The sequence below is a fragment of the Paralichthys olivaceus genome, chromosome 18, assembly GCF_024713975.1.
Source record: "Paralichthys olivaceus isolate ysfri-2021 chromosome 18, ASM2471397v2, whole genome shotgun sequence".
NCBI lineage: Eukaryota > Metazoa > Chordata > Actinopteri > Pleuronectiformes > Paralichthyidae > Paralichthys > Paralichthys olivaceus.
The window spans coordinates 4,594,326-4,620,866 of NC_091110.1; the positions used below are offsets into that span (position 1 = coordinate 4,594,326).

At 40.1% G+C, this 26,541-nt stretch overlaps 1 protein-coding gene across 3 annotated transcripts in view; it reads right to left on the minus strand.

The window, feature by feature from the left end:
- ap3b1a (adaptor related protein complex 3 subunit beta 1a) overlaps positions 1-26,541 on the minus strand; it is a 55,475-nt gene that overhangs the window by 14,558 nt on the left and 14,376 nt on the right. For all 3 annotated transcript variants that reach the window (XM_020082268.2, XM_069513379.1, XM_069513380.1), the window contains exons 7-22: positions 21,307-21,489; positions 20,096-20,251; positions 18,650-18,747; positions 18,496-18,550; positions 18,336-18,407; positions 17,600-17,662; positions 17,358-17,490; positions 17,095-17,204; positions 16,816-16,992; positions 15,811-15,997; positions 14,856-14,986; positions 14,040-14,190; positions 12,821-13,001; positions 10,222-10,375; positions 8,455-8,503; positions 7,279-7,385 (exon numbers count right to left, since the gene is read on the minus strand). In XM_020082268.2, the coding sequence (XP_019937827.2) occupies positions 7,279-7,385; positions 8,455-8,503; positions 10,222-10,375; positions 12,821-13,001; positions 14,040-14,190; positions 14,856-14,986; positions 15,811-15,997; positions 16,816-16,992; positions 17,095-17,204; positions 17,358-17,490; positions 17,600-17,662; positions 18,336-18,407; positions 18,496-18,550; positions 18,650-18,747; positions 20,096-20,251; positions 21,307-21,489 (2,007 nt within the window). The remainder of the gene's footprint in view (positions 1-7,278; positions 7,386-8,454; positions 8,504-10,221; positions 10,376-12,820; positions 13,002-14,039; positions 14,191-14,855; positions 14,987-15,810; positions 15,998-16,815; positions 16,993-17,094; positions 17,205-17,357; positions 17,491-17,599; positions 17,663-18,335; positions 18,408-18,495; positions 18,551-18,649; positions 18,748-20,095; positions 20,252-21,306; positions 21,490-26,541) is intronic.

The window sequence follows — 26,541 nt, forward strand, 5'->3', positions numbered from 1 at the left end:
TCCACACAAGTGAACAGATTAATACAAGAATCCCCATTCTTTCCATCACATATATTCATGCAATTCATTGTGTCCAATCAGCAGCCAGAATGCAGCACTTTTCTGAGACCAGGGACAGAGTACTGGCGGATAAAACTCCCCCACCACCCCTCCCTTCATTAACTCTGTAGGGTAAAGAGGGGCCCATTTAAGAAATGTTCCAAATCAGCCCAGTTAGATGGAAATGGGCTGGATGCTCGGTCAAACCAGGCTGAATAAAAACAAGCTCTAATGAATAGAAACACAAGTGCCTGCATGCGCAAAACCTGCCCCTCGCAGGCCTTTTTAAAAGAGGCTTTTACCTTTTCAGAGGCAGGAAACTGCATTACCTCTGAGAGGTGTGGAAAAGAAAGGAGGTGGTGTTTTTTTTTTCTCCTAAAAAATTGGACTTCTCATCAGTCCGATGAAAATGACTCACACTTGGTGGTGTTTTTTTTTTTTTACCACTTGACGGTGGCACCTGTCAGCTCTTGTTAGGCCCACACAATGCAACAAAACAACACGTTATATAAATATATTAATATATGAGAATATTCCCACAATAGGTATAAACTTGAGGCATGCCTCTGTTATACCAACAAAAATCATCGCAAAATTACGCCAAGCATGTGTAGTTTTTTCTTTCCTTTGTCTTGAGTGGCAGCACTAATTACTTAGGAACACCAGGACGGATAATGCAGTTTCACACCCGCTAAAACACTTAGCACCTGCACCTCCAACACAGGGCCAACACCTAGAAAGATGTATATCATCCTGGTGCAAATGAGCAGGAGTTAAGACACTTCAACGACAAAAAAAATCACTTATCAGTGCCAGATATAACTCTCACAGAAGTAGAAAAAAGTGCAAAAAGAGTATGACATAGTTGTATATAAAAAAACAACAGCCAGCAGTATAAAAGCAGTTCCTGTTAACAACAGATTTAGAGGATGAGGCGATGTGTGTTGTGTGTGTAATTAAACTAATTGAATATGACGTATTTAATGTGAAGATACAAAGTGGAAACATGCAGCCATGGTGGTACAGCTCAAGGCGTTGAACGGTGTCTGTGCATGTTGTTTCGGTGAAGCTGAATATAAAACTATGTCAAATATTTACTGACCTGATCATGAAATCAGAGAATTTACTTATTAAGGTTAGGTTCTTGTATGGCTCTTGGGACATGGCCTAAGGAGGGACACATGACGTTATCAAGTGGATCCTGATAAACAGGCAAATCCAGGGTATTTTATCTATTATTTTATATTTTTAACTGTATTTTTTCCAACACTATAGGCAAAGGTATGCACTTGCCGAACACCACTATATATTTTTTAAAGATGCAAAAGTAAATCAAAAAAGAACCTTACATGTTACAACCTTACATGTTACAACCAAAGCTTGATTATAGCTTATTCTGATTTAAAATGTACATTTTTATGCTGTATATTGTTTTTAATGCATTATGGAAAGTCTTTTTGAAATGTCTTTTCTAATACTAACACCATCTTTCTTTATTTCACTAGGAATGAGCACTGTAGTTTATTTTGAGTTGATCACGCATGCACCTGTCTGCTGCTGTCAATAATCACTGGCGCAGCAAATATGTCTTAATGGCAATATTAGTGATGTAGATCCACCATGATGGATGACTTAAATGAGCAAAATTTACAATTCTTTTGAATTTTATTTGCATAGCTTCAAATCAACAACATGCATTGCCTCAAGGCACTTTATGTTAATCCTGTAAAGAGAAACTCGACAGAAGTTTAAATGATTTAAAAGCAGTGGCCAAAGTCAAAGCAACCAAAGCCACGATATGATCCCTTTCATTCCCTCAATCCTACATTTCTCATCATGCAACTCAACTCTTTCATTTCACCTTATTTGCCCGTAGCATGCCCCATTTGAAACTCTACACCCCCTGTTTGTAATATTTGTTTCCTCTCAAAACCTTATCTGGGTTATTTTCTTACAAAAAACATCCTCAAAAGACATCACACCACTGCTTTCACAGGCCGAATAAAGCCTCTGTAAAAAGGGTGCACAGACTATTATGTGTAAAAAAAGTGAAATACACCTTTAATATTAACCCATGGCTGACAAATGCTGTGTAACTCTAAAAGTAACTACAGTGTTTGACTTCTCTTTCTCTAAATGACCTAACCTTTTTATGAATGCATTGTCATTTATTAGGTACACCCTGCTAAATGTAATACAGTATAATACAGGAGTGCTGCAATAAATCCTCCTTTCAAAGGTTATAATGTCACTCAGTCACATTTTGTTGAAACTATTTTAAAGATGTATATCATGTATGATCATTTTACACTGAGAAGTGACTTTTTAATTTTGTGCACCATGTATATCAATGGAGGTATGGGCTGAATAACAGAAACACTTCTCTAAATGATGCAACACAGCTCCACAAACAGTAGAAGCTAAAAGGCCAATTATGTAGGTATGTAAGTAGGTATGAAAAATAGGCTTGAGGTGAGTTCATGTGTCATACAGGCACCAGCATTAAAAAAAGTAAACTACAGGCAGCGTAAACCCAATCAACAACATTATCTCATTCATCTCCTTGACAGACTAGCAGTGTCTCCTGTGCCCAGACCCGGCAGAGTGCCTGTGAAGGAGGTCAAACAAACATTTGTCGCTGTGCTGTAACGCCACTACGCCCTCGCGAGCGCCCGTCACGCCACCGGCAGCCTGCAAATTTATTGGGCCACTTTTGGATGTGTCAGAGCAGTCGGTGTCGATAAAGCTGGCCGTAATGTTTGCCACCCCATCACAACGGAGATTTACCTCCCTGACAGACACATCCTGCTTCAAGGTCTTGTCTTGTCGCCGCGCCCCGAGCAGGAGGCAGCGACAGGAGTGGGTGGGGGGGGGCAGGACAAGGCTTCAAACTGCTTATTATCACCAATTTGACACGGCGGACAGTTAAAGCCTGACACGAGTGCCCACACAAGCCCCTTCACCCTTCTATCCATTGTTGTCTTGTTGCGAGGCACAAGCCCATAACACCTCAAGTGTAAATAAGAGAACAAGAGGGATGTAACCTTGACTTCTCTTGTCAGTCCCTCTTTCTGTTTTTTTTCCTCCCTTTGGCTTTGGCTCCCCTGGACAGGAAAGAGGGGGGTGACAATGAGGGAGGAAGTTGATTGAGAGGCTCTATTATGCATCAACTTAAAGGAAGCCCCTGTGATGGATGACACAGACACCAGTCACCTTCAGAGCCCGGACGCTACGTTCCCGACATCCTCCCTGGCAAATGACCTGAAAATCCCGCTGACATATTCAAAAGGGCTAACGGGAGGCAGGCAGCCTTGTGCCGTGTGCATAAGAAGGCCAATTTAACAGAGCGGGGTGTGGGGAGAACAGAGATGTATGGAAATATATTGAAAATCCATTTCTGGTTTTCAGACACCGTCTGCCTCCAAAATCAGGGACAGGATTTCATTATGCTCTACAAGAGTTGTGTGGATGAAGGTAAGGGACATGTGTTTGACTTTAGGGCCTAATTGTTCCCTTCAGTCAGAAGATGACAATTAATTGAGGGGCATCACAAAGACCTTGACAGCAAATTGAATTAAATAAATGTTACTACAGCCTTCTAAAACTACTTTAATGTAACAAGAAGTCTCTCCAGCGCATAAAGACAGAGGTTAGTTCATTTACGCTAATTTGTTAGCAAATTAGATGTTCTAAAATGATTAATTTTGAAATTTTCCATTAAAGAACATTAGCAATAATAGAGGACTGTTATTCAGAAACTGTCCTTCCTCTGACTTCTTAACAAACTGACAACACTTTTTTTGTATTTGCATGATATTCACTATATCTGCAACTACTTTTTAAATCTATTATCGATTACCTGCTGCTTATTTCTCACTTAATTAACAAATCATTTTATTAGTAATGAAAATGCCAAAAAACTATTATTAAGATATTCAAGTAACTATGAAAGTAACGAAATCAGAATATCTTCATTTTTGAGAAGCTGTAACAAGTGATTGTTTTGCCTTTGAATCACAGGTTCTTTATCCTTGAAGCTCTTGTTAATCACTACCAGTAAAAAATTGGTATATTCTAAATCAGTCATCCCTCATTTTGTTTATTTCAAGAAAATTCTTGAACACGTCAATTTCAGTGGAAATCAATGAACTACACTGGCAATTCCTTTTCACTTATGTTAGAAAAATGACTATTAGGAATTGTAACCTCTTCATAGTTATGTGATGGATACACACAGACAGAGACAAGAAACCTGCACTTATAGTTAATAATAAATAGATGTCGCAACAGCTGCAGTAAAACACAAATATTTCCCGAATAGCTGCGTAGGCCGCAGCACTGACTGGCTATTTCCGTGTGGGCATTTATTCCTATTTAAGAGGCAATCTCTGCAGTTTGAGTGGCAGCGGGAGGTTTGGAGGGCAGGGGCTGCTATATTCGTGGCGCTCTGGGTCCTTCTGCTGATTCATAATTAGACGTGAACCCAGAGCGCCCACTACGGGGGAGGTCACAGGGGTGAGGAGGGAGACGGGGGAGGAGGAGGGGGTGAGCTGGTGCCCGCCTGATGGACACCAAATGAACAAATTATGATGGCCCCCTCTGGGCGTGATGGGGTCAAACACCCTGCGCCCCGCCGCTGACAGTTCAATTTCCCCCCAACGCAGTCCCATTCGCTGACTGCTAATTATGAATGAAAAGTTATCAGCCTCAGCCACCCCGCCGCACACATGGACAGCGGTCGGAAGAGGTTTGGGGAGGGTGGGGAGGGAATTTAAGAGGCATTTGTGAGAGATCCTAATGTCAAAATGTTATTAGAGAGAGCCGTAGCATGCAGAAACCGGGGAGAGGAGGAGGAGACAGAGGAGGAGGTGGGTCAAAGACAGTGACCAGGGTTAATCTAAATGCCTTTGATAACCATGCAGTAATTCTCTAAAAGGGCCCGAGCACTCAGCTGAGACAGACTCGCTGCCTCTGTGGGCAGATTGCTGAGAAATAGAAATGACACTGGGACCAGTGCGTGTGTTTGTGTGTGTGTGTGTGTGTGTGTGTGTGTGTGTGTGTGTGTTTGTGTGTGTTTGTGTGTGTTTGTGTGTGTGTGTGTGTGTGTGTGTGAGCGTATATGTGTGCGTGTGCATGTGAAGAGGAGGGGCGTGTGAGAATAAAGGTGAGGTTATTTACCCTTGTCTATGAATCCCGATGCCCATCATGTATTTATGCATAGAATTGACTCTAAATCAGATGTTGATGTGCAAAAAGTTCCCTGCTCTAATCTGCATTTCTATTCTCTATTACTCCTTGGCCTTCACCTGAGGAGGAGGGGGGGAGGGGGGAGACTAACAACTAACTTGCGCTGCATAAACGCTGGCATGAGAGCAGCTGTCAATCATACTGACTGACAGGCGGGCAGGACTGACGAGCAGACTCAGAATTTAGAGTAACTGGCCACTCGACAGTGTGGAGGCTATTCACACTCGGCAGCAGCGGCTACACATTCATCCACGTGCAGGCAATCACTATATTCACTATTAGAAGTAAAGGCGGTAACTTTGAAAGCATCATTAACATGAAGCTGCCCAACACAAGCAAGCATTCCCATGAATTTCAGCTGTAAATTAATTGAAAATGAACAAAACTCTAGTTTACATGAAGCTTTTACTTACATATGTTTACTTAATGCCTAAAACTCTTCAACTGCTTATGAATTTCTTTGCCTTTTGATAGAGCCAAGCTGTCCATTGGTTCTTCCAGTCTTTATGCTACGATAAAGTGGCTGTTGGCTGCAGTTTAATATAAACCCATCAAAGGCGACAGTGGTATCGATATTCTCATCTACCTTTCTTGGCAAGAAAGAGACAAAGTTTATCCTTCAAAATAAATAGTGATTCCTTCAATATTGTAACTGCTACTTCCATTCCTACTGCTCTTTGAGCCCTAATATCTATTAATTGTGGCATTATTTATTAGATCAACCTCCAGAACACTGATAAGAGGGAGTGAATCTAGCTAATGACACCATTAAAGCCGTATTTCATGAGAGAGGTTTTTTGTATCTCACTCTATGGAGCCAGACATTTTTTGGGAGCCAGCCTCTGTTGACACTCTCTGTAAAGAACTTCTGCCTTGTCTGTATTTATCAGAAACCAAAGTTTTGTCTGTTTTTTTATGTACAGTCGCTTCTAATATGACTATCTTTCGTTATGGCACCTATTGCATGGCTTTGTCCTGGAAGATGGATCCCTCTTCTGTTGCTCTGTTGTAGTTTCTCTTCCTGTTTTTCAACTGTTACAAAGGCCGTCATGCTAGTGTTGAAAAAGCCCTCTTAGACAAATTCTGAGATCTGCTATGCATACATACCGTAAATACTGACAAACCAAAAAGACACAACATGAAATGTTTATCTCTGTTTTGACGCAAGATGCAGAGGCAGAAGAGGCAGCATTAATCCAATCATCCATCAATAATAATTCTATATCAATACACAAATTAATCCATAATGAATATAATTATGTGACAGTAGAACACATCCAAATAAATACACTTATCAAACATGTCTGAATGCTGAAGAAACAAGACTCACACATCAATATTGTGAGTGAAACTTTCGGATTTGAGATCTTCAAACAGCAGAGGTACCACAGACCTGACCGTGAAACACAAAATAGATACAGCAACGGCAGAAAGAATGGTCTGGACATTTCCCTCCCGAGGGGAACGACAAGATATAAAATACACTGAACGTGCAGCGCAGCTCACATGCTGAAGAGAGAAAGGAGCCGTCACACTAAGAAAGGTCAACCATCAGATATACACAACACGGAGACACAAGGGACCCAACATCTGACAGAGAGAGATGGAGGGTGACAGAGAGGAGAGATGAGAGAGAGAGAGAGAGAGAAGGGGAGAGGGTGGACTTATATGACACACAGAAATAGAGTTCAAGGGTGTGGAAGAGCAAAAGACTGTGAGGGTGAGAAAGACAGACTATAAGAGATACAGGAAACAGGCGGAGCAGTTGTACCGTCCTGACTGGCTATAAATATAAGAAGGCAGAAAAGGTCAATAGTTGGCATCTGGAGCAGAAATGTTCCTCAAGGGAGAGAGGCTCATTTCACCATCTCATATACTGCTCTGCTGTTCTGTCAGTGTCAGACAGAAAGGAACAATTGACTCTCCACACATGCTGATGGAGGAAGTGTCATCCTGTGTGTTTCTAATGCAGACACACACCAGTATACTAACCTGTATGGTGGGGGAAACGTTGGACAGGGACAGGCCTTCGAGGTCGGACAGCAGGCTCGAGGAGATGACTGCAGACTTTGGTGCATTGGTTGTTGCTGCTGGAGAAACTGAAGAGCACAAAGAAAACAAAGACTCAGGACAGCCACTTTTTAAGCCTTCTACAGCTAGAACGCAGCACGCGGGACACGTTGCCATCTACCACTGTGTCTTCTTCAATACTGTCACTGGTGGGCGCCAAAGGCTAAAATGTTCAAATCCCGCATCTGCAGCTTTAAATTAATTTTTTTGGTCACTTAAGGTTGGAGAAAAAGCTGAAAACACAAACACTTATTTTTCCAGCACAGGTTGAAAGCTGTGGGAGCCTTTTAATTTAAATATTTTAGTTTGTTTCAGTATGATCTCGATTAATTTAAGAATTAAATTGATTTATACAAATGTTTAAGGATTGTGTATGGTGTTATTTTACCCATTAATACATTACACGACTAAATTGATAAAACCTGACTCAATTTAGCAAGTGTATGTTTTGCGTTATAAGACAGAAGATATAATTTGCCTAGAAATGAAGTACTGTTGTCATAACTGTTTCCTAAGATAAGATATCATCATACTATGATCATAACTTTTAGAGTCCAGCTTGTTTGTGTTTGTAAGATTCCAAAAGAACAACGCGAGTCAAACAGGCTTGAGGTTTTAATTTATGGGATACGTCTCTCGTTTAATGATGCATTTATTTTTTACAATGTCAATTAAAGTGTATAAATAAATAAAGATTTTTTTATAGATAATTAATCTATAAATAGGTAGAAATAATCTGAAAACTTTTTTCCAGCATGATTCACTAAATCACTGCGTAGCCTGACACAGAATGAGGCACAGGGGTTGTTGTTTGCTCATAGATGCTTCCCCAATAGGAGTTTGCAACTTTCTCTGTCCTCATGTTATTTATCTGAGCTTTTTTGCTGCATGCTGCTGATCCAAATAGGGTTTGTGAACAGAATTTGAAAAACAGAAAACTTAATCAACAAAGTGAACCAGATTAAAAGACCGGAGCTACTCACTTGAGTGATAATTCTTTGTCATGCTAGGGGACCACTTTACATAACACATTTCTAAAACCTACAACCCTCTGCTGAAGTAGTTGTTTTAATAAATGCTGATTTTAGCGAAACTCACAGTCATCAAGATCCAGTAGAGAGACTTCCTTCTTGGACTTCCCTTCCACCTAAAAGGCAGACAACAGGAGAGGATGTAAGAAAATAGGAGCAGGCAGAAAAATGACACCTCAAAAGAAAAGTACTCAAGTTGAGTGTTCTGTGTATGAAATGTCTCAATTCTGTCGACAGTCTCTCAAAATCACGACACATTCATCCCAAACCCAGGCACTCCACATTTATATGTAACATGTCTGAAATTTCCGATGGCCAGTCATGCACAGTGTCGCGTCACAACCGATTCACGCCGCCTCAGGCGACTGAGCCGGGCTTGTCGGGTGTTGACTTGTGGGAATTGCAACACACGCCTCTATCTCTCACCACAACCGGCCCAATAAAAATGCATTTATACATACGAGCACTTTTATCACCCTTTCTTCACACCCCCCTAACCAACCACGGCGCCATTCACGTCACATAAAGAACCATAAAATTCCACTCTGCATACTCCAGGCCGAGCAGACGGCACGAACAAAACAACGGGACAGATGAGGGAGTGAGGAATGAGAGAGAAAACAAACAATAAAAGTTAGAGGCCGTATCTTAGCAGATCTACTCTGATTGACGCCTGGTGGTGGTAATAGAGACGGAAACCTTGTTAGTAATTGGAGGTCTGCAAGAGCATGAGACAGAGAAGTGTAGAGAACGCGAGGAAGAGAGAGAGATGCATAATTCATAGGCTATTGCCAAATAACAAATTGTTTGAAATGAGAATTTCATAGTGCAGAGAAGAAAAGGGAGGGCGAGAAATAATATGATGAGCATAACAGGTAAGAAAAAGGTGGTGAGGGGTAAAACTGAGGCGAATGAAGGACTTGAAGAAGATTAAAGAAATAAAGCTGATGGAAGCAAAATCTCACAGTATAAACTGTGATTCCAAAGCACTTCCTGAAACAACTTCTCTATATTAACTTCCTGCACTGGTTCAAACATGATACGCTGCAGATATTATAGAATATCTTAAATGAGATTGTAACATTTGGCAATGATTTCATTTGTTTTTTCTGTTACTTAAGTTAAGTGCAAATAGTTAATAGTACCTGATCATGAATTAGTAGTGCATGCAATGTGTCGCCAAGGCTACAAATACCAATATACATGGAAATATTTATATGCATTTTTTACCAGACAATTGGAATCTATGTGGATATATATTTATTGTTTTAGTGCTAGTGTGCTCCACTCGATGCAATGTAACCTGTCAAACCCAAACTATCTTATAATTGAGTAAGTTTATACAAATCAAAAACACACAGTGATCGGCAGCCACGTGTAGGTGATCAATAATAGAATGGAAATTATGCAAAAAGCACAGCTCTCACAGTGTTCAAGATTTGTTTTAACTGTAGGTAATAGTTGTTCTGTTGGTCAGTGGTGTTTTTCACAGCAGTCAACAAATCTCAAATTGTGGTGACAGTTGTTTTCTTTATACGATGCTGAATATTCAGTATGATGATCTATAAGTCACATGTCTGATAAACAGACTGGGATCAACTTCAGACACCAGTCTAATGAAGGCAAGATATTTATATTCTAGTCACTATATAAATATCAGTGTACTGGGGAAATGCTCTGCACAGAGATTTATATCTGACAGACTCACGCTGGTGTTGCATCTTCACTGAGTTTTAAATCTCAAATGTACTAAACATTTCTTAGTGAAAACATTTGCTCATCCTGAAACCATATAAAGTCAAGTTTCCTACAGCCAATCAAATCAAAATGTCACCTTGGGTTTGGACTTCACGTCACTCTTCTTCTTCTGCACTGTGGGGGAGTCTGAGTCAGAGTCGTCGTCAGACTCAGTCTCTGAGCCGGAGGAGCTTTCAGCTGATGAGCTGCTGGCATTGGCTATAGGTCCGTTACCATTTTCATCTGACTCACTGAAACACACAGGAACAGCACAAAACTGCCTCAGACATGGGATCAATACAAGGAAAAGAAAACATGTACCTGCCTATTTGAAATATTGCTTTTCACTCCGTCATTTACATGAAAAAGCTTCCATGTATAATATTTGTACAAATAATCTGGGAGGCACTAAAGTCAACTTGCTTTTTTCCATTTCCAATCTAATCTGGAAGGTTGAGCAGGACGCGGTCAGAAGAACAAAAAATCAACGTGTTTTTGTTTGTGAAGTTAAGTCAATGTTGCGTTCAGTCAAAAAAGATTTCTCCCATCTTTCTCCTCTCTCTTTCACTTGCTCCGTCCCTCTTCAATTTGTCCCAATAATGAGTGTTTACTCTGCCTGCCTGGGATTTTCAGCCGTTAAATTAATGAGGGGAATTGTGACGGTAACTGGCTTTTTAACTTGGGCGATGATGAAAAGCCAGTATTAATTTGGCCTACAGATTTCATTTGCTGCGAACAGGAAAAAGTGATATAAATCACTGTGGGCCTGATTAGGCCCTGCCTGAAATGACTGGGCCATAATGAGGGCATTATGCTGTGTTTGTTGTGGAAGCACTGGGGTGAGCTGCTCTAATTACAGTGTGTATGTGTGTGTGTGCATGTTTGTGTGTGTTGGAGCACTGGGGTGAGTTGCTCTAATTATACTCTCTAATGGAGAGAACAGGGTCAGCCGGCGGCCTGTCACACAGCAAAATCAGGTACATTCCGTGCGAGTTTGTGTGTCCGTGAGCAAATGAAGTGGAGTGCGTAAGAAACTAAATTTGCCGCTGTGTAAGAGAGTGCGCGTGAGCATATTCAGTAGTAATGACTTAAATCTCATTCATTGGTAACACCAGGCTGCTAAATGACCAATCAAAAGTCATTATCCATTAGCCATGTAAATGTGGGTTACGCTACAGGAGGAAAATTCTCCTTGATTAGCTTGTTAATGGAACCCACAGTAACGATATTCCAGCAGCTCAGCCAGCCTGTGTGTCTGTGTGTGTGTGTGTGTGTGTGTCTGTGTGTGTGTGTGTGTGTGTGTGTGTGTGTGTGTGTGAGACAGAGAGTGGACAGAGGAGTGTATATACAGTGTTATACAATAGGTGTGAATGGGCTACAGAATATTGTTTCTCTCTCCCATCTGAAAACACAGATGTCCATCAGATTTGTTAGAATATTGAATTTGGCCCAATAATCTGTTGAGTAAACTTTTGTTGAATTTTGAGATTCCAGTCCAATGAGTAAATGTCAACTTTTCATTCAAACTCTTTAGCAGAGTTGTGTAAACTGGACAATGATGTTCTGCTTAATTACAAATTTACAGGTACTTTTTCATATTTGATTCCCAAAATCCTCATGCATTTCTTACAACTTAAATAGTAATCACTTATAACCTATATTATTATAGTACGTAGTACTAACTTAAATCAGACTAGGATATAAGCACTTGTAGCTGCAACAACATCTATACAGGTTAACCCGTCCTTAAAATGAACACATAGAATTCTAGTCTGTTAAAATCATACATAACAGTACCAAGAGGTACAGAATAGCAGATATAGGTCGGAGGTGCACACAAGGCAAAACTAGAAATTGGTTAAAGACCATTGCAACATATTTAGACAAAAATGTATACAAGTGTACAAGCAGTAGTTTCTTTCCTCGATACTGGCCAAGGAGCCATTTTTAGCTGAAAATAATGTAGAACCCCACGTAGACGTGATTCATTTTGTTGGTTGCATGTAGCACGGTTGGACCATTATCATGATAGACTGGGGCTGGGTGATATGACTTTGAATCAATATCACGATTATGTCAAACAGTTACCTCAATAACAATTTATAAAGATTATTTTAGCAATTCCTTTCAGATATCTCACAGGTTTAGTTTCCCGCGATTATCATTTAAAATTATTATTAGAAAACAAACTAAACACAAACATAAATTGCTCGAGTTCAAGTTCAAGAGTTGTTCAGGTTTTACTGAAGCATAATAATAAAAGGTGATGGAATGAACCTCATCTTTTTGTCCATTCAGGGGATTATGCATGGAATTCTTTTCCTGAATATGATTTAGTTTCAATTAAAGTATAACAAGTGAAGAAGCAAGACTCTGTTTTTCTGTGCTATGTTTGGTAATGTAGTGAAAAGGTAAAGAAAGAGTGTGAAAAAGGAGGTATCGTGCCAGCAGGTGAGTTGCCGTATAGATTAGAAAATGGCTGGAGTTTTGAACAGATGGAGGTTGATGCAGCAAAGCACTCATCACATTTGTTGTTGCCTGCGACTCCGGTGTTTCTGACAAACACACACCTGTCGAATTAGCTGAGCCGGACAGAGAAAAATAGAAAGAAACAGGCAACATATGGACACCCCGAATTCACAGTGAAGAAAAATGATGCTTTCAGATTCAAACAGGCAGGAGGGATTTCACTGTACCTGTGAGCAGCAGCTGGCTTGCTTTTCTTCTGCAGCACCTTCTTGGTCGTTTTCTTCTTCTTATTTTGTTCTGATTCAGATTCACTGGAGCTCTCATCAGATCCACTTGAACTCTTTCCAGAATCAGTGGAGGTCTTTTCTGACTCTTCACTGCTTTCCTCCTCACTCTCACTGCCAGATTCTGTGCAGACAAAAAGTATTAAACACATGAACTTATATTTTCATTAACTTAACATTAACCTATATATTCATGCAATTAAATCCTCTTTTAATACCATTAATGGCCTGCATTTTTGCAGGGATAGCAATTCAACATATTCAAATTCTGTAATCATATCTCTCTGTATATATAAAGTCAATACAGTCATTCCCATCCTGAATTCAAATTACTTTCACAGACAAGCTGATTCACAGGAAATGATGCCACATGTGATTAAACACCACAGTTACTCCTTACATCTCATGTTGTTCCCATTTACATATCAGAATTGTATGAAGTTACCACTAATGCAAAACAGACAATTGCTGCTGCTTCATGTTAAAGTTAAAGAAACATGGGGTGTCGTTCATTGTAAAGAAATCATATATATTGGTTGCTTCTTTTTTGTATTTCAATAAAACATTGAATTAAGGCTCATTTATAGTTAACGTTAGATACATGTATAGACACAGAGGGAGCACTTTGTCTGCAGTCTGTGTTCATTAAGTCTGTATTTGTGGACTTCCTGTATACTAAACAGAGCAGAGCAGTAGTAAATCATGGAGGGAAGTGTAGCCAATGGTTCAAGCTAGAAGAAAAGACGAGTAAGAAAATTTAACACTGGCAGAAGTGAGGAGAGACTTTGCGAGTTGGTAAGAAACTAAACACATCTAAATTATGTTATTTCACACGTGCACAGGGACAGTTACTGCAGAACAGCTGGGAGAAGATTAAATTTGTCACTCTGCGTTACCTTCTAGTGGATGTGTAGCTTAACAATCATGCTAATGTACAGGATGCAGGAAAGTATGTGGGCAGTGATGACATATCTCTTATTGAACATAAATGCAGCAAAGTAATCTTTAAACTGCACTTGCTGTTACCACCAGTAACCAGGACTGAAATCTTAAAGGTAATAATTTTAACACACAAGACACATAAGAAAAGAAGTGTTAACATTGTGTTACTCTCTAAAAAGGATAAAAACCACCAGACAAAAACACACAGACAGACACAAACCATTACTGCTGCTACTGCTGCTGCTGCTGCTGTCTTCACTGCCACTGCCATCAGATCCTTCATCTTCTTTCTCATCCTCATCGTCTGAGTAGAACTTGTCATCCGATTTGGATTTCTTGGACTTCCCAACTAATGGCGCCCACTCTTTCACCTACACAGATATGGAGGAGGGAAGAGAGGGGTTGTTAATCACGGACAATCGAGATTAATAATTTAGGGATAAGGGAACTTCCAGATTACACTTTACTCAGAGGAATGATCATATAGTTGTTTTCTAGAAGCTCAATGTGAAGAAAAGAAATCATTCATCAGCTGTCATGTCATTAAAAACATACTTATGGGCCCAACTCAAAGTGAGCAGTAATGCATCTGGCCATTAGGAGTATTTTTAAGAGCTTGATAAACTGGATATTCACACTGTACTTGAAATTAGTCAATTAACTAAAACCCTGACTAATCAATTTTTTGTTACCTGATATATTTTCTATTAAAACTGCATTAAACCTAAAACTTGGAGTAAAAGTTTGACACAACTACTTCTGTACTCCTTTATTGTTTTATTAGGAACCCGCATTAGCTGCCACAAAGCAGCAGCGATAAAGCTTTTAAAGTTAAGCTGGTTCAGAGAAAAAAATAGGATCAATATTAATCTTTCACTGAAAAACAAAGCCACTTAATTTTTCTAATTGTTTTAATTCATGGTAAAGGAGTGATCAAGAAAGTCCTTGTCTTTGAGCCTGATGTGGATGGGTGTGCATGGTAATTTCTCCAACACAAACTGATGTGAGAAGTGGGTGAGGAAGGTAGATCCCTTACTGGCTCAATGACCTCCACGTTCCTCACAGACTGGTCAGGAGCAACAGCCGGCCAGTCCGAAAGCTCCTGGTATCCCGTCGCTTTGATATTGAGACTGTGGGAGAGAGTTCCCAGTTGGTAACGGTCTCGATCTGGAAGTAAAGAAAAGAGAAATGAAAGAAAAATGAGTCGAAAAACAACTGGGCTGAAAAGATGAAATTGGTGAAAAGACGAAGGTGGCCGTCATAAAGTTGATGGATGGTGAGAAATGGCAAGAGGAGGCCAAATGACATGATGGCTTTAATATTAGCTCGAGGCTTCCTCTCCTCCATTACAAATGACCAGGATACAGATTTCCTCTTCTCTCTCCCTAGTGGTCAACACAGGAGGATAATGAGTGTCTGTGCCCTGGGAGGTATATGCTCTAAAAACTCTGCTTTGCTAACCAAAAAAGAGAAAGAGGGAGAGAGAGAAAAAAAGACTTTACTCGTGAATATTAAGAATGACAGGGGTGGTTAATGCTTTCCATAAACATCCAGTAGGTGCAAACCGCCTCTGAATTTTAATGCTGCACGAAGCCGTTTCTGTCGCTTTTGTCAACGAGGGAGAGAGAGAGAGGAGACAGCTAAATGAGAGAGATTATTTTCCCTCTCAGTGTCTGAAAAAGGTTAACATTAGCTCAATAATTTACCCATCTCATTAGTCCAAGGCAAAGGGGTCTGACCTAACTGCCCTTCAGAGAGACAGACACACTAGAATATTAATATCACTGCCTGAATCAACTTTGCATACTACTGGAAATGGAGCCACTCAATGTGAAATAAAAAGGTCCAGTTAATATGTGTTTGGTGAGATGAAATACTAAACTGACACAGGAGAAGAAGAATGGCAGCTAATCTGAAATTTTCAAGCTATTTAGAGGATTTCATGCTTCAAAATAAGGATAAGTGGTTGATATTAGAAATGTATGAACTACCTTTGAAGGCAGACTGAAGCACAGGAGCTGGTTTGGGGGCCAGTAGGATGCGACGAGCATACTTGTTGAGGGCTCCGCTCTTCTCGCTGGGGACTATGAGTTGTCTTATGAAGCGCGTTCGGTCTCTGATGTCATAATTCTGGTCGTATTTGCCGAGATTTAGGATGTACTGGGTCAGCAGCTTGGTCTGGGGATGGTGAGATGAGAAGGGAAAAGTAGGGTGACATGTTAAGACAGCAGACAAAGATAAATGATAACATAAGAGAGGCAGCATTAGTAGTCTGAAAAAACCCAACTCAGGCCGAAAGAAAACTAAGCGAGCCCGAAATTGTGTATTTCCCAAAGTTTAAACTATTTTTAAAAAAAATCTAAAACAAAATATGGCTGAAACTCCAGGTTTACCATTCATTTGAGCAATTTCAGATTTTCTCTCTCCGGTTTATAATTCAGCCTAGGTGAGTAAAATCCTTTTCCTCTGGCCCAAAACATGGAAAAAAGAGACTTGCATAGTATTAAGGCCTGCATCAAAAAAAAACCTTACTGCTGCAGTGAAGCCAGAATAATAACCCAAATCCTTTACAGCATTGACTTTGTGTCTCCCTCGCCCCTCAGCGGCACATTACAAAGAGCAAGAGGTTTAATGATGTGCTCATTTGAGGAGGTGGCGTCTGGGCTCATAAACCCAGCTCAGAGGCCAAAATCACCCCATCTAACCGAATGGGCCTGTGGACACCAAGCTGCAGTGCGAGATGCCCCATTACGTTAAAGCTGTCTCCTTCACAGCTCTATATTTAAACCAGTCATTTAACTCAGAGTTGAAGATGTGATAAGTTAGATCGAGCAACATAAAGCTTTGAAATTCAAAACCTCACATCAAGGTAACACAAAGCTGTTTTGTATCATGTATACTTGAGATATCAGCAGCATTAACCCAGCACCACATTTGTTTTATTCTCGAATCGACACATTGAATGTGTCTTGGTGCCGGTGTGATTTATGCGTTACCTGTTTAGAGTTGGTCAGGTAAAGTTTGGCTGCTAGATTGACAATCTGCAGCTTGACAATGTCTTCCTCCACTGTGAACGTCTTTGCCATCTTCCGCAGAACATCGGGTGCAATCTTCGGCACCCTCTCGCAGTATTCTCCCATCAGCCACAGGATGCTGGCTCGGGCCATGGGGACCTGACGAAATGAAAAGATGACTACTCAATTTTCTGTTCCGATCTGAACTTTCAGAGCGAACAAATGGTACAAAAGTACAAAAAATGCAATGATGAATCGTACAGAGATGTTGTCAAAGAGATTGGCCATGTGCTTGATGATCTCGCTGTGCTGGGTGGGCTGAGTCTGAAGCAACTTCTTGATCACCACAACGCTCTCGGCCACCACAATCTCTGCACGGACAAAACAAGTTGTCACGACACAGAAACAACAACTGGACAGTTAGTGTCTCATTATACTGTGGCAGTTTAACATGTTATGACAATTACTGCAGATTTATATATATATGCAAAGCTATATATATATATAGAAAGCAGACATTTTACCATCTCTGTTGGAAAGGAGCAGAACCAGACCGTTGAGACAGGTGTCTGTCACCTCAGAGATGTTGGTGGCACACCTGCCAATGGCCTGAATTGTGGCTGCCGCAAACGCCTTGTCCTGACTCTTCACATAGGTCTGAAAAAAAGAACAGATCAAAAACAGGTGAAGTTTAACAGCACAGAATCTCAAAAGTTAGAAATCTAATCCTTGACTGTTGATGTCAATTAACAGCACGAACACAAACCTGGAACTCTCTCAATATAGTGGAGATGTTGGCTTCATTGGCGAGGTTGGTCAGGATCTCCAACTGCAAAAATTATCAGGAGAGATTTATTGAAAAGTTGAACAAGCATTAGAGATCAAAGTATAAGTCATTAACATTTTGAGCTTGGAAAATTATGTTTAAGAAGTAAGGAGGCCATGTGTCATGTTAGAAGGGGAATATCAGAAGATCAGTCTGTCCCCTGTAATAAATGAGGAAAACTGATTATCTTGTAAGTTTTACTTAATGTATATATTTCACATATAACTTTTTTTTCCTAATATTATGAGTCTATTATTGTAATACTATAACTTCCTTATAAATGATGACTGAATTCTCTTAATACTACGCTTTTATTCTTGTAACATATGTCTTATCAGGAGCAATATTCCTACTTCCAACCTCAATGTTAAACTGCAGTCAGTGGCACACTGTGTTAAAACTGAGTTTCACACAATTTTCTGCATTGAACCTGAATTCAGGGGTTAACGAAAGCTGTTATTTTTCTCCCAGTCTTTGCGTAACAACAATATTAATATACAGTGATGTCCCAACAAATTTCATTCTACAGCTACTGATGCCTTTTTGCAGGTTTACAAAGAATTATGAAATTATTTGTAACATCATTGCACAAGCTATAAATCATATTGACCCTTATTTTAGTCCATAGTGTGGGACACTATATACTGTACTGTATAAAAAATAAAATGTCAGGTACCTTCAGTGTTTTGATATGTGTGGAATCTGTAGACCGGACATAGAAGCTCTTCATGTAGGGTTCAAACATCCCCTGTTAAAAGATAAGATAAATAGATAAATACACATCCTGCATCACTTTACAACACATGTACTGTTCTGACGTCCAAAAACAGACTTACTTTTCTCTGAATGGACATAGTGGCGATGTTCTGAAGCACGATGTACTGCACCTCTCTGCAATACGTTAAACAAATGACATCAGACGTCAATAACATGGACACAGTGTTACAGTGAACTTAGGGAGGAGGCAAACAAATGAGCAGTGTGTGTTACCTGTGGCTTCTTAGCAGTCGGACCAGTGACTTGGTGACAATGGTAACTTCATGTTTAGGGGCCAGATGCCAGTAGAGCTGAGCAACAGACATCACCACCTGGAAACACACAACACAGTGAGCAATGAAAAGGATTCAACTTCTTCACTAGATCCTCCAACAACAACAACAAACCTTTATAAATTGCATTTAGATACTGTCTTATTTTTCTTTCATTCGTTGATATTTGTTTCAATTATTAGCTCCTTTCTAGAAGGGGCGGACCTCTAACTCTATACGTTACTCTCACTTGATTTTATGCTTCTAACACTTTGAAAAGCACTTTTAAACTTGTAAGTGCTGTCTTATTATTACACCACCTACAGTGCAATGCAATCTGTCAATCTGCGCTAAAATAAAATGCTTTCACATGCATGTCATAGGGCTCCACAAAGGCACTCGTGACATGACTCTATAAAGGTAATTTTTCAGCAAAGCTGTAAATAGCCAGAGGACGTGTGTCCATCATTGCAGGCAGAATGAAAGGGTTCATGCGTCTATGAAGATGGAGGATGTCACCGTGTTGTCGTGACTGAAGACACAGCGTGTCACATTTTAATCAACACTTTCATTTGGGAGCATTTTTTTTCTCCCGCTGCTGCACAGCGACAGAGACCTTGAGGCTCCTGGGTGATGGAGATCTGCACTTACTGCAACACTAAAATATATGTATGTATATTTATACACACACACAAATTGTGGGTACTGCACTATAGCAGGTATGTGCATGGACCCCCTACAAAGTTATTGTAATGATGAAAATGATTGCATAATTTTAATTGCACATTTTAAATAATTGATGGGACATTTGAAAGTGTATGACTGTCTAGTTGTTGTCTAGTTTTTTGAACTCTGGAGAATGTTTCATAGAATTAAGTCCATACTAAGCGTCTTAGTGACTTTCTATTATTCTTATGCTCTTGTGTTTGACTGTTTACTCTGCTACTGGATGCTTAAATAGGACTCAGTCCATCTATCTGTCTTCATGACAAGTTCACCACACAGAAATCTCTGGAGCGTTCAGGTTATGTTGCATGTTAGAAACATCGCAACATCCACTCGCTCATGGTGAATACTCCAGAGGAAGTCCTGCTGTGTTCTCACATGGGCTCATTAGGACAATATCTGCAAAGTTTATACAAGGGGGCTGGCAGGAAAAACTCCAGAGAAAGTCGGACATTCAGACATTTATGTTCTTGCATAGAGTCAGTCTGGAGAATGTCCAGAGATTCTCCAGAGTTCAGTATTGAAAGTAGCTTCAGAGACCTCTGAACAGGTTCACACACTACACCTTCCCACACTTTATCAATGAGTTACTGACAGCTTCATTCCAAATGTATGCTGATCCTGCACCTTAAAGGCTCAAAGTCAACTAGCATAAGTGTGTGTTGACGTAAAGCTGACTCACAGCAGTGTTCCTGCTCTGCAGTAGAGGTTTGGTGTTCCTCAGCAGCAGTCTGTGATCTGGATCCATGATATAAGGCTTGGCCTCCGTCTGGTCTTTCTTCTCCTCAGAGTCAGAGTCATAGAACGCCTTTTCGTTGTCCTCATCAAACATGGCACCCTGAAACACAAACAACACATTGATATCTTATACTATCACAGTGAACTATCAAATATCCACCTGACTATAGATGAAATACCACCCTTTTTTTCAACTGATTCACTGTGAGCTACAATTGTACATACATCAGTTCTGGGCTATGGTTCTGGCTCAAAGTAAAAATGGACAGTGAGAATTATACTGTAAACAATAAGACTTGTATTATTGTATGTTTTTCATATTGTTAATAAATCCCTTGAAAAAAACAAGCCCAAAACAATGGTTTAGTCCATCTCCAGACAAACTAATTCAAAACATTCTGACTTCTCCTGCCTGTTTGTCATTTCAAACCAAAGCCAAATGGTTCCTGCTGCAGCCATAAACTTAGAAATGGTTCAGGAATAAACACTGATCAGCCACAACATTATAACAGGTAACTGGTTTTAATGTTGTGGCTGAAAAATATACTTTCCTAAAACAGCTGGGTCCTTATAAATCTATAAAGGACATTACTCAAATAGGAGTAAATAGTGTATTTATGGAGGATTATTTTCAGCAGCAGGATGGACATTGTGTTGAAGGAATACAGCATAAGAAGTGTGGCTCAGTGATGTCTTTTCAGAAAATGGAGCTCTATGGCACAGAGACTAGACATGTTCTCAGTCTTTAGATACACAGACAATTGTTTTAAGAGGATCAGTTCATTGTTGGCTTTGTTTTTCTAGTGGGATTTGTTCACAAAAAGAAATAGATGAAGCCTTACCACCTTAAATGTTCAGACAGATGCACACATAAAACAAGATTCATACTGAGAGCATATTCATGATTCAGACCAACCAAGTGTTTTATTGTTCAGAGTTCTGTCTGATATATACAGTATATATCTCTTCCAGAGGTGCACATGAGCACAGGACATGATGCATTTATAAAAATTAACTGGGAAGTTTGCATGAGCAGGATTTGTTAGTCTATGCATTTTGAAGTTGAAATATATTCATATTTTCATTAGGTGAATTGTCACTTTATGGATTTTGTTCCCCAAATATTTTTGGACCTTGAGGTTCTCAGGGTCTCACCTCTTTCCAGGGACTGACGAACTGAGTCCTGGCATAGCGGGTCAGCATGGAGATGATGACAACCTGGCCCCACTCTTCCACATCCACCAGCAGGTTACACAGTTTTCTGTAGTTCTTATGGATCAGGTCAATGCGATCTGGACACACCTCCTCGAAGGACATCACCACGCTGCCGGCCACCAGCTAAAGAAGAAGGAAGAGATGAAGAGATGAAGCAAACACATTTCTTTTTTTTCGCATCGGTACAACTATTATCTATAGCGCTTATCCTTTTGAGGGTCATGGTGGGGGGGTTGACAGTGTATCCATGGCCAACATACGGAGACAAACAACCATTCACACTCACGTGGACTCAATTCAGAGCTTCCAATTAACCTAACCCCAGTGGGAGGAAGCCAGAGTACCTGGAGCAAACCCACACAGACACAGGGAGAACGTGCAAACTCCACACAGAAAGAAAACAGGATTCAAACCAGGGACCTCTTGCTATGAGGCGAATGACTGCTAACCACAGCAGCATGAAAAAGGAAAAAAAAGGAAAAAGAACGATATACATTTATTTCACTCCAGTATTACAACTGAAGTTAAAGGAAGTTGTAACAATGTGTAGCTGTTTACAAATTAGACAATCATTTTAACTCTTTAACAAGCTGTTATATATTATAAATGCTGGTTAACAGATATGACCCTGGTCAAAACAGGTACTATAATTGCACTTGGAAGAAAAAACACAATGCCAATTTACAACTCTGATTACTATACACACAGTGCTGCTTTTAAGTAGATAGTAGATAATTAAAAGGAAAATGTTTGCCTTAAAGTTTTAAGTGACTTATTCTATACAAATCTCTGAAACAAATCCATCAATAAGTGTTTCTCACATCTTCCTCATAAATTAGATTTTGTTTTGGAGGTACAAACCTCATTTTATGTTCAATTCTCTGGGAGTACATGGAGGAAGCCACAGCTGAGAGAGCCAATAATCAACTATATTTCATTGGTAGGAGGGAAAAACCCATTTGGCCGTTGCATTCCCCCCTACCACCCAACTGCCTGCTGGTTCACAGACTGAAGCTGAGTGAGTGACATGGCTGTGTATTAATATGCAAACAACATTATCACGGGCAGGCAAGGGTGAAGAAGAAGGGAAAGGGAGCAGAATCTGGTCTTCCCAATTAAAGCCTTCTGGCCCCCGGTGGCCCTGTGGGAACCCAGTGCGTTTACCCATCAGCGTTGTCATGAGCCTGCATTGATTGTGTGTGCATCAGCGTGTGTGTAAGAAATAAGTGTGTGCACGGCCCCCGTCTGCAGATGCTCTAGGAAATCTGGATTTTAAATCAGAATGATTATTAGCCTTTCTGACATTCATATTACTAATACTGATGAATGAATCACTGGAGGATCATACAACTACATTTTATGGCATCACATTGATGCAGGAAGTTATATTTATTGGAGTGACCCACAAAGAAATCCAACGTACATTCAAAGAAAGATGCTTGCAAGTGGATCCAGCGAGGGTAGCTACATGATGAGGCTAGCTTAATGCAGTGTGCAGGTAACTACATGTACTATGCGTACAGTTGCAGGCTGATTAGGTTCATCAAGCTAAAACTAGTGGAGTCCAATACTACAGTTTTGCATTACATCCTCCTTTCATTTTGGAGGATACAGTTTGCATTGTAGAGGGGTGTGTTATTCAGCCATGGCCTCATTGGGATAAATAGAGTTGACAAAATATTACAAAAACCTGTTAATAAGGCTGAAAAGCACCACAAAGTACATCGTCCAAGTGGAGTCAACATCTCTCTAAAACAGCAAAAACAGAGCATTATAACCTTCATGAAGGTTTAATAAAGGACTTAAACATATTAAACTAGATTAGTTTTAGCTTTAAGTGTACTGAATAAAGCTGCGTCTAATGTCTTGACAAATAATAGGACTATAAAATAAATCTTATATTTAGATTTCACCATCTACACTGCCCTCTGCACTTTCCTAAGTGTATCCCAAATTTCTGTGATGATATTAACTGTATGTCGTATATGTGCTCTTCTATGACTTTGTTTGATTCAGCACCGGCTGGATGAATAAGGTTTAAGGGAGTAAACTGTGTGATCTATCTTTGGAAAATAAACTGCGTACAGTTTCTATAAATTTGTGGATTCAGCTGTTGAACACCGAGAAACCGACTGGAGCACAATACTTGATTTAAGCAATATTTAGTTAAGTGTGCTAAAAGAGATTTCACAGATAATCTAAAGCATAATGTGGACTTGCAAGAACCCTCCTGTTATATTCATGGTACATCAACTGATCATAGTTAGATTGGTAACACAACTCTGTAGACCTTTTTCTCAGCGCAATAGAACATTCAACAATGTAATTAATGCCCTGAAAAATAAAATGCATTCCACTTTGATGTGACAGTTTGAGGGCCTCGGTGTTGTGCGTACAAGCTTACTGGAACATCCAAGTGGATCAGAGCCATCAAGAATTATATGTATCATTTTTAAACCTGCGCTTTTCCTGCCGTGACACATCAAAATGCCGTGAAGAGGGTCTATTGGTGCTTTGCAATTCAAATGATTATGGTTTTATTTACCCAGTTTCTAAGATTTACATGCCAATGTGATTTGATCCAAAGTGCTTAAAGCATTGAGAAATCACATTCAAAAAAATGAGCAGCATCTGTTTTCAACAGTGTCCCTTCTACTCTAGATAATCCACTAACCACGGAGTAAACTACTTTTATAGGGAACATTAGAGAGTAGTTTCAATGAAAACGATTCACAGCAAACAAACATTGAGGAGAAACAATTCTCTGATGCAGAGTATAAATACATTCGTAAAAACTGAGTAATAAAAGCGTGTATCTATCGTAGAGTAGCTTCAATGCATCTTTTCAGTTACTCAAAGTAGTCAATTAGATTATGTACGTTCAGTGTGAATTGGTGCATTTTTGCATGAGGGCGTCATTCTCGCCTAGTGTTCTCCGTAGACCTCTCTCCTGTCTCTGAGGCTATTACCGGCAGCACCATTTCAGAGCATGTGGATCCCGCTGCAAGCCTTTGTGCATTCTCTCCCAACTTCCCCCATTAGACACAGCTCCAAGGTAAACTACATGCACCATCAACAAAACTGACACCCCAATCTATGGAGTTCATACACCTCCTCCCCCTCCTCTGCCACCCTCGACCATATTATCTACGCTGCGTGACAAGCTGGTAATGGAAAAATCACACTAAGCAAATGGTTCTTCTAATAACAATAAATTTCCTATAAAATTATGAGGGGCCCAAACCGTTTCCTTGCATCTATTTTGCTATGAATTCTAATTAGGGTGCCAGAGAGGCAGAGAGTGCTGGGTCATCACGCCAGAGACAACGCGCGCCTTTTTGATTGATGGCCCAGTGTGGGGTCGGCCTATCCTCCCCGTGCTCGCTCCTCTCCTGCACTCTTCCCTCTCCCTCCTTTTACTCTTAAATTAATGGGCGTCTCACCTAGCCCCTAATCATAGTACCCCTCCACCCCGCTGCCCCTCCTTTCTGTTCTCATTTCAATTTTGCAGAGGGTACAAGGGGGAAAGCATGGGAGGGATCGATCATTTATCTTGTAATGGCTGGATAATAGATCCATCACGGTAAAACAGCTGCACAAACTCCTATGTTGTCTCTGTCATCAGGCCTTCCCATTTTCTCTTTAAACCATCCTGCCTATAAGGAGGCTCCCGTGTGTCACAGCCATTTAACCAAACAGGCACATCTGTAAAGGTAAATGTCAGGAGGCCTGGACAACGCCACAGCCTGGAACAATAACCAAATGTTTCCTTCTTTAACAGGCACCAAAGTGACATCAGCTAAATAGCTTTTACACAAATGATTTTTGGTTAAATTAATAGATTAATATCAACTACAGCAACATTGCACTAAAGAAGCATAAAACATATTTGAAAAGCTGGTTGTCTTAAACATAAAAAGATGATATAAGGGGGCATGCAAGCCTTTATGTGGATATGTTATAGCAGGACAAGCAAAGGTTCAATTAATATCACCACTGTGTTTTGGGGCAGACAAGTTCCAGGGACATGAAATTGTGGATATTAAATGGAGCAAAGCTGCCATTAACAAACTGCGTTTACCTAAAGATCTGCCATAAAAAGATATGGCTAACCATTACAGAAGCCTTGTTAAGTCTTTTTTAACACAAGCAATTTGTATTATCTTAGTAAATCGGTAAGACGGTTTTATTTCATTTAAGTATTCCAGTAATCAAACACGTACAACACGTGGACCATGAAAGTGACACGGAGGCAGCCATCTTATTGTTGGTAAAGTTAAGAATAAAATAAAATGTTGCTTAATTTGCAAATAAATAATATCTGCTCAACATGTCAATTCATGCAAATATAGTTAATAACTGGAAAATAATTCCACTGGTGCATGAATGTCAATCTCTCAACGATTCATTTACTGGGTGGCTCTAGAAAGTATCATCACACAACAGAGTTATTAGAGTGAATGCAGCAAACGATGGAGTAAAAAAAGAAAGTCAAAGAGATATCCTTCTTTTCTTTACTGGTCCAGTGCCAAAAACACACCATCCTATGTTTCCCATGATGCACCCTATAGCATCTTTTTGTCCTTGCGTTGTAAAAGCTCTTGTCAAACTTCACACACACGCACAGCCTTCCATTACACATGGATTGTCTCCAAGCCTAAATTGAAGCAGCCGAGTGATATCCTTGGTACATTTTTGAAAAAGGTTCCTGCAAAAATTAAATAAACAATTTTAGCAGTAATCCTCCTAATGAATAGTAAACTGACCTTCATGTGAGAATTCTGTGGAGTGCCAGATTAAGCTGCATTTTCCCTTTCAGCTGCACAATAAGAAGACCAGGAGAACCTCACCGCACTAAATCAACTCCATAACCCTCCCATAGTTTTGCAACAAACTGACAGGAAGTCTGTCCAGTGTCGAGGAACATAAGGTCCTTATATCCTAAAAATGCATTGCTTCATAGCTATTGAGTATCCACTGTGTTTGGGTTTTTCACCATGCATCACCAGCTGATAGTGCTTGTGCGTCTGTGTGATGATAGTGCCCTCTCTCTCCGTCCCCGCACTCACAATGTGGGCTCCAACGGGGAGAAGTCATCTGTCTTCGTTAGCGACCGGGGCTAAATATGCTATGCATCTGGTAGTGGGCTTTCCATCCCCCCCTTGGCCTGAGCTG